The 15,991-nt window shown below is 39.8% G+C and overlaps 1 protein-coding gene across 1 annotated transcript; it reads left to right on the plus strand.

Annotated features, from left to right (window-relative positions):
• The first annotated feature begins 5,313 nt into the window (after positions 1-5,313).
• Positions 5,314-15,877, plus strand: uap1l1 (UDP-N-acetylglucosamine pyrophosphorylase 1, like 1). Its single transcript, XM_034895527.1, has 9 exons — positions 5,314-5,959; positions 8,463-8,667; positions 10,016-10,191; positions 10,333-10,505; positions 11,837-12,030; positions 13,487-13,627; positions 13,754-13,939; positions 15,362-15,428; positions 15,681-15,877. Exons 1-9 carry the CDS (start codon positions 5,680-5,682, stop codon positions 15,765-15,767), a joined length of 1,509 nt encoding a protein of 502 aa, XP_034751418.1. The 5' UTR covers positions 5,314-5,679; the 3' UTR covers positions 15,768-15,877.
• Positions 15,878-15,991: the final 114 nt, after the last annotated feature.

A 15,991-nucleotide genomic window follows, 5' to 3' on the forward strand; every position in this document is an offset into this window, starting at 1 on the left:
TTGGAAAAAGGCTGCAATGAAACAAAGAGTGAAAAATTTAAAGGGGTCTGAATACTTTCCGTACCCACTGTATGTACTATACGTTATCAATGTTATCAATAGCCTTCAATGCCTTGTTATTTCCAGTGGTATTTTTTCTTTATTTAGCTTCCAAAAACTTTGCAGGCGTTAAATAAACTCCTCAAAATGGTTTTAAGTCCAAGCTCTCTGAAATCTCGTCACACAAAATGTCCTACTCAGTGTCTGAAGATAAAATACTCAGCTTTCCTCCATGCTGATATCTGATTGGGTAAATTCTTAAATTAATAGTTCGGTAATATTGTGATGCTCAATGCTTTTGCCAAATGTCTCCGGTACTCAACTTGGGAGGTAGGTTCTGAGTCTGAGATCATTGGATTTGAGTCTACCTCCTTTATACAGTTCCCCAAGCACTTAAAAAACCCTTTCATAGTAGGGCCTTCACAAGAAAAGACTGACCTCCCACCTGTAAGTTACAGTTAAACCCCAGAGAGGCAGAATTATCCAAAATAGAGTCAAAAGTTAACAGCACATAATGTTAGGCCCTTTAAAATGTTATATGATGGGGTGAGCAGGCAATTACCTTGGCTTACAACCCACTTTAACTCCATATCCATGACAGAGTTCTGTATGAGGAAAGGTGGGTCTCCAGAAACGGCAGCACTTGCTCTGCCTGATGGGGAGAAACTGCACCGTCCCAATAACTGTACAGGCTTGTTCATGAAGGTTAAAAGAGTCAGTAGGCAGAGAGACAAAACCAATAAACAGCCTACACATGTGACAGGCAGCAGACACATCAACTTACACGACAGCAGTGCAAGACAGTCAGGTGGAAGTTAAAATTAGAGAAGTTGTTGAATAAGTGCAAAACCAATGAAACTCCACTTTCAGTTAGTTTTAGATGTGTAGACAACACTTTAAATAGTACTGTAATTAAAGAAGCAGTACTAGAACCAGACAGTGGTGGGAAACTTGCTCAAATACTCCCTGTCTTGTATGTATGACTGTATTCAACAATCAACATTTGGACTAATGGATTTTGTAGTGTTACAATATTGTTGCATTAGCCAAATACTGACAGCAACTGGTCTAACTGCTCCATCTACTGTTGTTGTACTTTTAAAGGAGATAGTCATTTTCTGGATATTTCCTGGTTATATTAAAAAATATACTGAAGGGAATGTGTTTGCATTTACCTCGGTAGAGCTTTCCAAAGGCAAGTAAAATACTATCAATGCAACGAAATTACCATATTAAATTGCAGTACTGAGTGCATGATAAAGTTTCTTTAAAGCCAATACATGTGTCACCATGGCTAGTTTAAGCTGACATTGCAACGTGTATAAAACCTTTATGGTTAGGTAGGCAATGGGGGCAAAAACTCAACAAAAAAAAAAAGTTTTTTGAGAAAAGTTGATGTATGCACCTTCTCTTGGCTTTATTTAGAAAATCTTGCACGTGATAGGAGAATTTGACCGATCACAGAGAGAGAAAGCAAAAGAGAGCGTTCCTATTGGCTGATGAACACATGCGGCCAAAGAGGGTAGAGGGAGAGCTGCAGGAAGAAGTCTCACTGTACTTGAAATTCTGCCGGTTTTTCTTTCTTCTATCTACTGCAGCTTTAAAGCTATAGTGCGCAACTATTTGATATTCATGGGCGTCCATTCCATTCAAGCCATTGCCAAAAGAGTTGATACGTTAATTAATCAGTTCCATTAAACTTTCTGTATTTCTCAGTATGGCTGTGTTTACAAAACGATGTAGTCCGGTGATTTTCACAAGCAGAAGCTTGAGTTAAGATAATTACCTCTTTTGAAGAGTCCATCATGTTTTTGTAATCCTCCTTGTCCTCCTTGGCTACTAGCAACTGGGCAGAGGAGGGGTGGGGGTGGTGCGTGATTGTCACTAAAACGTCTGGTACACTAGCCGCAGCCGAGCTGTCGAGTGCCAGTGTGACGTCACGGGAGGGCCGTAATAGATGTGGCGCTACCGACTTTGCTATTTCTACGGACTAGAAGAAGAAGAAAAAGGTAAACAACGGCAGAACGGGCAGCAGCATGGCCGTCAATGCTTAGATTGGATTGGATGACCTACTTTGTTGGATCAAGCCTTTTTCACCATAAAAGAACTCATCTTAACACTGAGTTTAAAAGAGAGACTTAAAGTCACACTGATTGTCCTCAGTCTTCATCTGTTAACACTCACACGTCCAGTTTCCACTCTGTCGCTGCTAAAAAACTAAATAGGGAGGTGCGCACCCTCTGAAAGAACACTCAAAAAATCCTGGCCCACCACTGAAATCTACGTCCTTTTCAATAAATCAATCAATCAATAGATCAATAAATCGGCCTTAAAGGCCTGCGTCATGTGGATTCAACAACAGTGTCTTCCTGAGAATTCCTAAGTAATTACATATAAATTTAAAGTTTAAAAAAATCTAACAATCACACACACAAAGGATGTGTTACACAAAGGATGGAAAAGGGCATCACACTTCTAACACATTTTATTCTCCCAACTGGTCCAGATATACGTAGGCTACAGCATTAGGAGCAGTTACTTCCATGAATAGCTACAATTTAAATCTTCCAATCAAACTTAATTGAACAAATTAAACTGAACTGTCCCTCCTCAACATTAGATTTAATTTACATCACTTCTTCAGACAAAATCCTTTCCGATATATAGGCTATAGAATTATATCAATCAGACAAAATAATATCCTAAGTTAAGTTTAACTCCTTTATACACTGTTAGGTAGTTTAATCTACAGCAATGCATCATATTTTCTAAGATTATCATGTTTGTAGGGTCACTGTCCTGTGAGAACCAGGTATCTCTATAAAGTCATGTTTTCATGAGCTCAGAAACACATTTTTCAGCTTTGTGAGGATGTGTTTTCCAGCTGATCCGTGAGGCTTTTAAAATTAATGATTCTTTAGTACAAGAAGCAAGAGAATTTTCTCAACCCATAAAGGAACACTTTGTCCTTCAGTGTGACACAAACATACGTAATTAACACTACTGAAGATATATGGTTTTCATTGGACAGGAAGCTTATGAAAGATTGTAATCTGAAAAGTAACTAAAGCTGTCAGATAAATGAAGTGTACAGTAGTAAAAAAAAAATTCAATGGTATGCCTCTAAAAGTTAGTGGATTAGAAGTTGTAAAGTTATAGGGAAATACTATTAAGTAAAGTACAAGTATTTAGGCCTATCTCGAATTTACTTGAGTCAATTTACTCTACACAATGAAAGGAATTGGAGTAAAAGACTTATATATTGCAATGATATATGATATGATACAGAACTAACTCGGACTTCTGCAGATCTGCCGCCCTCTGCTTTACAGAATCCTGGCTCACGCCGCGCATCCCGGACAGCGCATTTCTCCTCCCGGGATTGAATCTTTACCGGGCGGATCGCGTTCTGGAGCTCACAGGGAATACAAAGGGAGGCGGTCTCTACATAAACGAAGGTTGGTGTACAGATGTCACAGTTCTGGAAAAATCCTGCAGCCCCCACTTGAGGTCACTATTCATAAACTGCAAACCCTTTTATTCACCGCGGGAGTTTTCCTCGTTCATTCTGGTCGCCGTCTACATCCCACCTCAGGCCTGTGTTAGTGAGGCGTTACTGCACCTGGCTGACCAGATTACTAACGTGGAGAAAAAACATCCTGACTCCCTGCTCATTTTTCTTGGGGACTTCAACAGAGCAAACCTCAGCCACAAACTCCCAAAGTATAGACAGCATATTAAGTGTCCCACCAGGGACACGAATATACTGGACCACTGCTATACTACATTAAAGGACTCCTATCGCTCTGTCCCACGTGCAGCCTTAGGACTCTCTGATCACTGTCTGGCTCATCTTGTCCCGACATACAGGCAGAAACTAAAATCTGTTAAACTTGTTGTAAAGAGGGTGAAAAGATGGACCAACGAGTCAAAGCTGGATTTACAGGCCTGCTTTGACTGTACTGATTGGAGTGTTTTTAAGGCTGCCGCCACTGATCTGGACGAACTAACAAACACTGTGACATCTTACATCAGCTTTTATGAGGACATGTGTGTGCCGACAAAAACCTTCTGCACATACAACAACCAAAAACACTGGTTCACAGCAAGACTCAGTCAGTCAAAAGAGGAGGCCTTGAGAAGTGGGGATAGTGTCCTGTATAACCAGGCCAGGAACACACTGACCAAAGAGATCAAAGCAGGTAAGACGAGCTTTGCTAAAAAGCTGGAAAACAGCTTTTCAAACAACGATCCTCGGTCAGTGTGGAGAGGCCTGCAGTCACTCACTAACTACAGGAAACCATCCCCCAACACTGCTGGTTCTCTACCACTGGCTGACGAGCTGAACAGCTTCTACTGTAGGTTTGAAAAGGCCACAGTCACACCATTCCCCCACACCAACTCACCAACTCACACTTCAGTCAGTCCCCTACCCCCCTCTGACCCCTTACCGGCATTGTGGCCTTATTGGCATATGTCCTCTGCACGTCCATCACTGTCTGGTTTGGATCTGCCACCCAAAAGGACCGGAGCAGACTACAACGGACAGTTAGGACTGCAGAAAAGATCATCGGTGCCAACCTGCCCTCAGTTCATGACTTATACTCCTCCAGAGTCAGGAAACGGGCAGGAACCATCACTACAGACCCATCTCACCCCGGACACAACCTGGTCCAGCTTCTGTCCTCTGGTAGGCGCTACAGAGCACTTTTCGCCAAAACCAACAGACTCAGGAACAGTTTCTACCCACAATCCATCTCTCTGATGAACAGCTGACTACTGACCCACTGTGTCAGGTTCAATTCTGGCCAATAATCCAGTAACACTGTCTCTACAGCCCCTGTTTAGTGGTTCCACTATTATTCCATTTATTTAGTATTTATTCATAATTTTCATTCTCATATCTCACTTGTTATTCATTATTTATTCATCATTCTCATTTCCTATTTCAGAACTGTTCATATTATAATATAATAACTTAATACTAACTGTTCCACATTTTAATAATTATTATTGGACTCTTCATTGCACTCATCTCTCTACATTGTTTCTGTTTAGAGTATGTATATACTAGTGTGTCTATATTAGTGTGTATATATTGTTCGTTTGTTTGTGTTAAATGTGTAAGCACATTGTGGGCAACTACGCTCCAAAAGGAAATTCCTCGTATGTGTCTTCATACCTGGTTAATAAAGCTGATTCTGATAATAAATTTGGGAGTATGTGCTGATACTTTTAGTGCGGCAGTCGGTAGCCTACAGCTAGCTAAAGAGACGCTGAGTCAGCACAGCTTTACCTCGGACTCACTGGTCTTGTGCCTCGCTGCTGACTAAGAGGAAGTTGTCCACACGTTGGTTTACCGAATGCGGTTTCAAACATGTTTTCGCCGCCTTTGTAAACTTGAAGCTGCATATAGACGATTTTTTTTTGCAGCAGCAGCGCCAGTGGCATATCCTGTTGTAAAGACCTTATTTACCACGGGACCGGTTGGGTCCGAGAGCTGCAGTCACGGGACAGTCATTTCCTACAAACTACCACGCGCCTATTGCTCCTGTTGAGAGCAGGAAGTAGGATGAAAGAGTAGGCTATTAGTTTTTTAGTTTTCTACTCCACGGTTTGCTTTGTTACCGATACACAAAAATGTTGTCCTTGGAGCAAGTGAAGCAGAGTTTAGAGAGTGCAGGACAAACTCACATCCTGCAGTTTTGGCCGGAGCTGTGTGAGGTAGAGAGAGACAGCTTCCTCCAAGAGTTGTCCCAGCTGGATCTAAAGGGACTTAAGGATCACTGCGTAGGGGCAGCGAGGGCTGCAGCCTCCCCGCCTGCCAGCTTGGATCAACACATAGAGCCAGTTCCCCCAGAGTCCATCGGCAGCGTGAGGAAAAGTGACAAAGACTCCCTTGCAGAGTGGGAAAATGAAGGTGAATGTTTTAGATGTTTTACGGTAACCTGTAATGCTCTCACGGCAAGCCGTTTTTATACAGGACTTTACTTTTTGTAGGCCTATTTTGCGTTATTGTAGTACATCAATAAAAAAAGGGTGTAATGTGGGAACACACAAAATCGGGGGTCTGGGGGTCCTCCGACTTTTTTCTATTTTATTTAATTTTATTTATAGTAGCAAATCACAACAAGACATTATCTAAAGACAGAGTACACCAAAGACAGTGGCTTTGAATCCCTGCATTTCTAAATAATTTTAGGGAGTAGGTAATCCATAATCAAGTAATCACTTAAGTTATTTATAGTGATTCTTCCAAGAAAAGATAATAGCTACACCCATGTTAAAAAAACTTTTTTCTAATACATATATCACCCAGATGTATAGATAAAGTAACATCAAATGAATTAATGTGTGTGTGCGTGTGTGTTTGTGTGTGTGTGCGTGTACGTAATAAACGGGATTTCAAAAAATAGTGAGGACATGTCTTCCTGTCCCCAGTGGATACACCTAGAGCAGTGGTTCTCAAACTTTTTCCAATAATTTACCCCTTTTGAATTGTTTCTTTAATCCCAGTACACCTTGACCAGCACTCATCATTTTTGGTAGAAAAAAAAGTTTATATAAAGGCTGTCAGCAATAGATTTACTGAACAACTCAGCCTTGTAACTGAAAAAACATTGAAATGCTAATGAGAAAAGGACAAAACTTAAAAGATGGTGGAAAGAAGGAGGGAAGTAAGGCAAGAATAGGTCAAAAATTGTATGAAAAACCAGGACATAACTTTGAAAAAAGAGAGAAACTTGTAAAAGCATGAGGAAAGTAGAAGGAAGGAAGGAACAGAGAAGGTAACACAAATTTCACACTTGTAAGGAAAAAAGTGTACATGAAGAGGAACAATGTTGTGGACAACGGCCTTTTAACTATTAAGCAGGATGTTAAATATCTTACCTTTAATCCTCCAAAGTACCCCTAGGGGTACACGTAGCATACGGCTCTTTGAGAATCGGTGCCTTGAGCAAAACTATTTGCATATGTGTGTGGAGAGTTGTGCAATTGTATCTCTGGTGTGTGCATCAGATTTGTAACCTAAATGTGTCAAATAAAATCTCAAAATCTCTAGGCTATGCAGATTTTCAAGTGTATACAAATGTTAACAATCTGTAGGCTACGTGTAGACAAAACTGTAAATGTGTATATACATATATTATAGGCTGAGAAGTTTACAGTATTAAGTATTTTTGCTCCATGAGCAGAAAACCTCCAGCCTACCATGGATGTAATATATTAAACACAGACAAGCCTTCATTTAACTCCGCAGGGACATGTTCAATCATAAAACTGTGTGCGCCGTTTTGCTACGGTTTCCGTGTTGAACAACATGTTTTCTTGGAAAAATAAATTGGAACCTAATTTACTAAATGAACGTAATGCTTTATTGGGGAAGACTTGAAAGTAGCTATTGAGGCCATAAAAAAAGGCATATAAAATATTTATTTACAGTAATGTGATCTATTTAAATTAGCTGGATACATGGTTAAACATGGTTTGTTCTTACCATGTGTATTTCGTCCATAGCAATTCTCGCAATATCTGTCCCAAAACGTCCCAGTAATATAGTAAATGTTATAAACATATTGTTTGTAAAATTTTACAATCATTTACTGAAAGAACCAAGCAGGTCTGCCTTATTGCACAATCAAAAATACCTTTTCATATCTTTTAGCCTGTGGCTTGCTAGCTCAAAGTTTGTTGTTGTTTCTTATAGCGAAGAGAGTTTGAGAACAACAACACTCAGAGAGTGTTAGGTTATGGGCCATGCCTGTCAGGCTTTATCCTGAAAATGTACTTCCGTTGATTCAGACTACTACTACACTGCTGATGCCACTGCTGCCGTAGTTCTGTGTTGCCAGGGCTACTATTGACACAGCGCTGTGTCATTAGGTTTCCATTAGTCAATGTGTGTATTTTCACTGACTAAGGAATGGCTCTGTCCCAGCTCCGGCAGCCCTTCAGACAGCAGCAGAGCTCTGCAGCAATTCAGCACACGGCAGACGTACGGCGCACGGAGCTCTCGTACAGCCGTTATGCAACCGGTGGAAGTCAGGCATTATAGCAAAAAGGTACAGACAGGAAAAAAAGTCAGGGTTTGTAAACGCACCAAGAGCCAGTTGACAGGCCTGATTTGTAACTGATGACTTGTCTGTATTTCCAGGTCTTGGAGCAAAATACTTTTATCCATCAATCTACAGATGTTTGTGCACATTACTGTGAAATTATATTTGTGTTTGCAGTGAAACATTTTTTAAAATTTGTATACATGTCACAAGCCAAAAAGGTTGGGAACTACTTATCTAAAACACTCAAATTATGTACAATATGACAAAAGGTATGTGCTACAGTAGGTGTGCCGGTTGTTAAGTTTATACGCCTTGCTGCTGTTGATGATGTTACCATTCTATTTTACCACTCCGTTTTGACAGGGCTGTTGCAAATCTCAGAGAATCGAGTTGGAGTCCTGCTCTTGGCTGGTGGTCAGGGGACCCGCCTTGGTGTACAGTATCCCAAAGGGATGTATAACGTTGGGCTACCAAGCGGCAAAACCTTGTATCAAATCCAGACAGAGGGCATTCACAAAATCCAGGAGCTGGCCGACAAAAAGTATGGCTCCAAATGCACCGTTCCATGGTAAGATTAAACAATGGATCTTTCTTCACTTTTACCATGTGTAGGCTTTTGCTAACACAGGGTATGTTTAACACAACTCCCAGACATTACAGTACAATGCACTATAAAAAACTTCTGGGAGCAGCAAAAACAAGCTGTAAACCAATATAGTAAATAGTTACACGTTAAATTGTCATGGCCAACATGTTCCAGCATGACACGAAGCAACATTAGCAATCACTTGATTTCATGGGTCTGTTCACCTGGCACATGTAATGCCAATATTCACTCTTCTTTTAGCTTCATTTTAGGTTTATTTTTAAAGAGAATATTTAGCTATTAATATTAGCTGCTTAATATGCCCTGCAAAGCCTAAATACAGTAACTGCATACACATTTTAGTTAACCAGACTTGTTTGCATTCGTTTTTGATGGCATAGACTTGTATTATTGCAAAGAAAACCAAAAAGAAATAATGAATGGTTGAAACAAGAGAGCCGAGTTAAAGCTTACTGATGAGATAACCATTGCTAGCTGTGGCTAAAGATAATTTTTCCACTGTAATTGAAATAAATAATGAAGGTAGGGGTTACAGTCAAAGAATAAACAGCTAAACTAGTCATGCTAAATTGTAGCTTAGCAGAGTAGCAGGCACTGCAATCTTAGCTAACAATAAAATGAGGGTATACATCCAATGTAGATTTTATTTCTATAGTCCAACCCTGATGACATCCACACGCCGTCACAATGTCACAACTCCCCCTATTGGCCACAGGAAGTAAGCCTAAAAGTCAAGATGCTATACTTAAACTCCTCTCATCCGATGGACTTCAAATTTGGTCTGTACCATCTCAACACCTTAAAGATGAAAAGTTATTAAAAGAAAAGTTTATTTCGTCAAATGGTGTGGCATGGCGGACATTTTGAGTGTTTAGCGATGAAAAAGAAAGTGGCTGTGAATACAGTGTACATTGTCATATCTGCCACACCATTCCATGGCATACAGTTAAAACTTGAAAAGAACCTACGCACAGAAATATTCTGTACAAGCCGGGCGTATGCTAATAAATAGGACTACAGTAACATAAATATGTGCAGAATCAAGACAGTCAAGACCGCACAGTGTTTGGACTAGGTACGCATTGTTCACTTAATAGTCCAAAGCTGCTTACAGCTTTAATTATATGTGGATTTTTACTAAGAGTGACGACTTTAGAGTAGTCATGTGATCCGTTGTTGATACAAAAATATTTAAAGTAATGTTATGTGATTACAAACATGATAATTTTAAGATAAATAATGTCAACAGGATTAAAGAGAAATAACTTAAATATTTTAACACCTTGTCTTTACTATGGCAACTCTTCAGGTACATAATGACCAGTGAGTTCACTCTGGCACCCACTGAGAAGTTCTTCAAGGAGAACAACTACTTTGGTCTGGAGCCGTCAAACATTGTTATGTTTGAGCAAAGAATGATCCCTGCAGTGACGTTTGATGGAAAGGTCATCCTGCAGGGCAAAGGGAAGTTAGCCATGGCCCCAGGTAGGTGCACAGCTGATCCCACAGAAGATCCAGACACAAATATCAGTAAAACCACTGTGGTTTCACCTATTGCCACTGATGTGTGTTCAGGATAGTTTGAGGTAGTTCACCATGTTTCAAAACCTCTCCACTCTCTGTCAGATGGGAATGGTGGTCTGTACCAGGCGTTGGTGGACAACAAGGTGCTGGAGGACATGAAGAAGAGAGGAGTGGAGTACCTGCATGTGTACTGTGTAGACAACATCCTTGTCAAAATGGCTGACCCCGTGTTTATTGGGTTCTGTGTGAGCAAAGGAGCTGACTGTGGAGCCAAGGTAGAGTAATATCATTCAGTAGATATAAAAGAGTCCCTTAAAGGAATAGCTCAACATTTGCTTTCTTTCTGGGAGCTAGAAGCCTCATTGCTGTCATGCTTGTGTATTAAATGCAAAGCTGTAGCAGGAAGGCATCCTTTATACATTTCTGCTTGTGTTAAGAGAGTGGAGAGTTAAGATTTAACACAAGGTGTTAGTGAGCTTTAGAGGTGCTGTAAGATGTATTTTCGGACAGAACCAGGCTAGCTTTTTGTCCCTGCTCGGATATGTCCACCTGCTCTGAGTCCAGCTCTGTACTTATAACACAGACATGAGAATGATATCCATCTTCCCACCTCACTCTCGTAAAGGAAGGAAAGTATAGAAAATAGGTAACCTATTGTTATGTTATGGCAAACATGAATATTGAGGGACTATTTCTGATTTGAATACAGAGCTGTTAAATAACTGTTATCATGGCCACTTGAGGTAGCCTGATCTCCTAGAGCCTTGGTCTGTCCGAGGTTTCTTCCTAAAAGGACGTTTTTTTCCTCGCCACTGTTGCACCAAATGCTTTCTTGTGGGAAATTGTTGGGCCTTTGTAAAATGAACAGTGTTCCAGGGGAACATGAGAAGTTTGGCCATCCAATCTTCATGTGTTTTGTGGACCTGCGTAAGGCCTCTGACTGTGTCCTGTGGGAGTATGGGGTACCGGGGCCGTTGCTACGAGCCATCCGGTCCTTACATGACCAGAGTGAGAGCTTTGTCTGTATGCCAGGGTGTTCCCTTGTCACTGTTTCTCTTGAAAGGGTCTCAATTGCAGCCTGTGGGAGGAGAGTGTCTTATATAGGGTCCTTGGAATTGTTTTTTTGTTTTGTTTTTGTAGATGATATAGTTCTGTGTGCTTCATCAGACTGTGACCTTCAGCATGCACTGGGGCTGATGGAGTCGAGTGTGAAGCAATCAGTATGAGAGGCAGCCGCTCTAAGTCTTGGTTCTCTGCCGGATTGGTGCTGCTTGCGGTGGTTGTCAGCTGGACTGTTGTGGTAAAAAGCGGGGGTATGCCACAAGGCAGAGCATTCGATCTACCTTTTTGGTAGCATAAAACAATGATCCCATCCTTTCATACCCTGCATATACTGTATATTTCTGATCAGGTTCAACCATGCTTAGAATTTTCCACAAGTTGTTTCATTGCTTGGGGGAAGGATGGGAAATAGGTTTTGAAATCACGCATAGGGGTTAGGGTGCGGTTGGTGTTAGGTGAGCTAGGGTTAGTTGAATAAAATAAAATAAAAAATAAAAAATTGTGAGTTGTGTTTCCATCTGGCCTTTTATCTCTATCATGTCAGGTGGTGGAGAAGGCGTACCCTGCCGAGCCAGTGGGCGTTGTTTGCAGGGTGCGAGGCGTCTCCCAGGTGGTGGAGTACAGCGAGATCCAACCGGAGACAGCTGAGCTCCGAGGACCTGGAGGGGAGTTGGTGTACAGTGCTGGAAACATATGCAATCACTTCTTCACCAGGGCTTTCCTGCAAGATGTAGCAGTGTAAGAGCCTTTACTGTCGCATATGTGTTGGTACGATCCCTCACAGTACATATGAGTCACAGCAAGGGAAATCTGGCTGATTTGAGTAAAAAACACTAGTCTAGAGGGTGAAAGGCAGTTTGTGGAAGTTTATAGACAACATAGTGACTTTCAAAGTTTAACAGGATACGTCCTTAAGGATCCTGTTTTATCAAGTTAAATCTGCATGCATTAACTGGTCTTTTGGCTACTCGAGGATGAACTACTTTAATTTATAGATTAATTAGACTTGAACATTTTTCTGCTATGCTGACTTGGTGAAATTCTGTATTTTTAATGTTGTCAACAAATCCCATGTGCAGACCCAAACGAACAATGAATGTATACTATTAACAAGAACTGTGTGTTTTCAAACCTAATATATCTTATTCTTTGTGCCATAGAGCTCCATTGCTATCCAATAACTATTAGCACATTAATGATCCACACTTTTTGCACTGTGTGTTCTTTCATTACCATGAACACACACACTAGTTGTTTATTTTGACTCAATACCACATACACTGCATACACCTGCTGCTCCAAATACTCACTATAGAGTACCAATGAATCCATTTCTAAAAGTATGGGTGGTGAATTAGGTGATTTAGGAAATTTATGTAGCTGTTTTAATACATATATCAGCAATCTCAAACACCACAACACAAGTGTCTTTTTAAGCATTCTGAAAAGCAGCAGATGTGTTATAAAAGAATTCCCTGTCCTCTTAGTTACTGAAGTATGCCAAGTTGTATGGTTTGTATTTAGCGTAATCTTTTAGGTTTAAGAGTGATAGCAAGTTTCCTTTTTGTTTGCTAACCAGTTGGAGTATGGCTTGTTTCTATTATAAAGTGAACTATTACTAATATCTTACTAACCACTTACTAACCACCTTCCTAATATTCTGTCATTTTTAGTTATTGCTGGTGTTATTGGCTAAATTAGTACAGTGCCTATTCAGAACGCAGACCTAATAATACTCTACTCACTTATTTTATTGTTCATTAACTTCCATGCAGAATGTCATTATCAAAAAAAAAAAATACAAAATATAGTCTAAGAGATACATGACACCTTCAGAGCACTAAAGTCTACCAGATGGTGTGACATTGTCCATCCATGCCTTGGTTTGTAATAACATATGGTGTAAAACCGGTGTTAGGTTAGTCTGTCCATCCAACATTTTGGTCCAGACCAAAACGTTTTTTAATTAACCTTTCCAGCTGGATAGACTGACATACTGTACATTTATCGGATATTCATGGCCCCCGGGCAGATCCCTGATCTACTCTGTACCACCACAATCTGGCCAAAGTTTGCTCTTCATTAACCTTTGTGTCTAAAATGTATTATTAAAAAGATACTGGCCAGATTATTGGGACACAACTGCGGAAATGTATGGCCCAAGACAAAATAAATATATTTTTTTATCTTTCAGGAAATTTATAGGCCAACTGGAACAACATGTTGCATTCAAGAAAGTTCCCTTTGTGGACTTGTGTGGCAATCAAGTCAAACCCACCAAACCCAACGGCATCAAGATGGAAAAATTTGTTTTTGATGTGTTTCCATTCTCAAGGTATTATTGATTATTATATTGTGTCTTCAGCTATTAGCATCTGTTGTTTTACCTGACATAGAACGACATAAAATCATAACAGCATCTTTACAGCTTATTCAAATATGTACTATCTGTCTTTGGAAGGAGCTTTGTTGTGTTTGAGGTAGTGAGGGAGGACGAGTTTTCCCCACTAAAAAATGCAGACGGAGCAGCTACAGACAACCCAACCACAGCCAGAAACTCTTTACTGGCTCAACACTGCCGCTGGGTCACGGCAGCAGGAGCCACGCTGTTGGATGAACATGGGAATGCCATGCCTCTTACCCCCAGGTCAGTTTTATTATATACACCCTGTAGTAACAGATAATATCAGAACGTAAACCCTGACCCATTTTTTACTGTGAGAAAGTCAATAACATTTTATTAACATAGCCCACAATCACCAATTTGCTCTATTCTTAGACCCAAATAGAAGGATCTATTACAAAGGTTAATTTGATACATTCCCAACAGCTACAAAATCCTATTTCATTACATTAGAGGAGTAGTTTTAACATTTTTGAGAATACACTTTTAAGATAGAAGTTAGATGATGAAATGCCAATCTTATGTCTGTACACTAAATATGGAGCTGGAGCCAGCAGTTAATTAGCAAAACTTAGCAATAACACATGAAACAACCAGCCTGGCTCTGTTTATAGTTTTAAAACAGCCAGAAATTTAAAAAATGAGATGTCTTTAAAAAAAAAAAAAGTTATGCAATATTTTATTGATGTGTTTTAAGCTCCCCTATTATGCTCATCTTTAGGTTCATAATTGTATTTTGAGGTTGTACCAGAATAGGTTTACATGGTTTCATTTAAAAAAAAAAAACACCATATTTTTGTTGTTCTGCACATTGCTGCAGATTCTGTTTTCACGCTGTGTGTCAGCTAAAACAGAGACGTTTTAGCTACAGAGTGAGACATCTCACTTCTTTGCTATCTTTGTTGGGAGTCCCACATGCTCAGTAGCTAGGTAAAATCCATAGACCGTATATTATTGATTATTTGATATAATAATATAATATTGATTATTAATATTAACGGTCTATGGTAAAATCCCATCAGCAAGATAACTCTTTCTCCAACTTTGGTCAGTCCAAAGCAAGATTAGCTGGGAGACTTCTTCTAGACGAGGGCCACTTGTGGTATACCTGCTGAACAGGGACAGGAGGTAGTTCAGAAGTCAGAAAAAGGTTTATTGCCAAGTAAGTACTCACAAGGAATTTCTCTGTGGATGGTGCATGCATAAACAAACATTTTTTACATTAATATGAAATAAACAAATATATACAAAATAGCTGTATTACCAGCTGTTATTTTTTATATATATATATATATATATATATATATATATATATATATATATATATACACACACACTACTGAATATATGCATTTGCCTGTTTACCTTGACATTTAAGGAAGAGTTATTGGTGGCTGTAATGATTCCTGCTGGCCAAACTGGCCTTCCTAACGGACAACACTGGAAGAAAAGGGAAGAAATAAAAATAATTCTGAAAATTTAGCCAAAGCTAACAAGTGGCTTGCGCAGTCTTAGTCAAATCAAGAAAGTGTGTACTAAATACTCTCTATGGAGAGGAGAAATGATCACAGCAACCAATAACTCTTTTAATGGGCATATGCACCTGTGATAGACTGGTAAACATCTGAATCTATCCTTGACATCTAAAAATGTTTTCCCCCATAGTGCATCAGCAGGGGACAGTCATCCAGCACTGTGTGAAATTTCACCAATGGTATCCTACTTCGGAGAGGTGAGGACTTTAAAGTGGCTACAAACTCATATACAAACATTTAGGATATTGGGGAAAAAAAGTTTCACTTTGTAGAGATAGGCCAAACCTAGTTGTTGGGTTACAGTGTTAATGTGGTGAAACCTATAGAGCAGGAACATGTTAATAAAAAACAAAACAAATCAATTGTGAAAATTGAATATACTGCTGTCATCTTTAGTATCATCCAAATATGGTGATGTATTTTAACCTCCATCTCACTTGTTCTGCCAGGGCCTGGAGCAGCTGCTGAAAGGGAGGACACTGCCAACTCCTCTCATTCTGGATGAACAAAGGGCCAAAGAGCTGCAGGCTCAGTAACATTTCTCTGATGGATTGTGTGATAGGAGCAGATATTCCAGTATTGTGGATCACAGGATGAAGATGGCAACCCTGGAGCGATGTGTTTGTTGTTTCAGCCAAATAATGCAATGTAAACTGTACGTGAATTTGTGAATAATATTAAACTGTCATTCTGTCTTTAAAACAAATAAGACAATAAGGGACTATCAATGGGTTTTGAAGTTAATATAGGTTTTGTTTAC

The sequence above is a fragment of the Etheostoma cragini genome, chromosome 16 (genome assembly GCF_013103735.1).
Source record: "Etheostoma cragini isolate CJK2018 chromosome 16, CSU_Ecrag_1.0, whole genome shotgun sequence".
Taxonomy (NCBI): Eukaryota; Metazoa; Chordata; class Actinopteri; order Perciformes; family Percidae; genus Etheostoma; species Etheostoma cragini.

Coding starts and splice junctions, on each gene's coding strand:
- uap1l1 (XM_034895527.1), top strand. CDS start 5,680: ATGTTGTCCTTGGAGCAAGTGAAGCAGAGTTTAGAGAGTGCAGGACAA. Junction 8,668..10,015: donor TCCAAATGCACCGTTCCATG/GTAAGATTAAAC, acceptor GCAACTCTTCAG/GTACATAATGACCAGTGAGT. Junction 12,031..13,486: donor TTCCTGCAAGATGTAGCAGT/GTAAGAGCCTTT, acceptor TTTATCTTTCAG/GAAATTTATAGGCCAACTGG.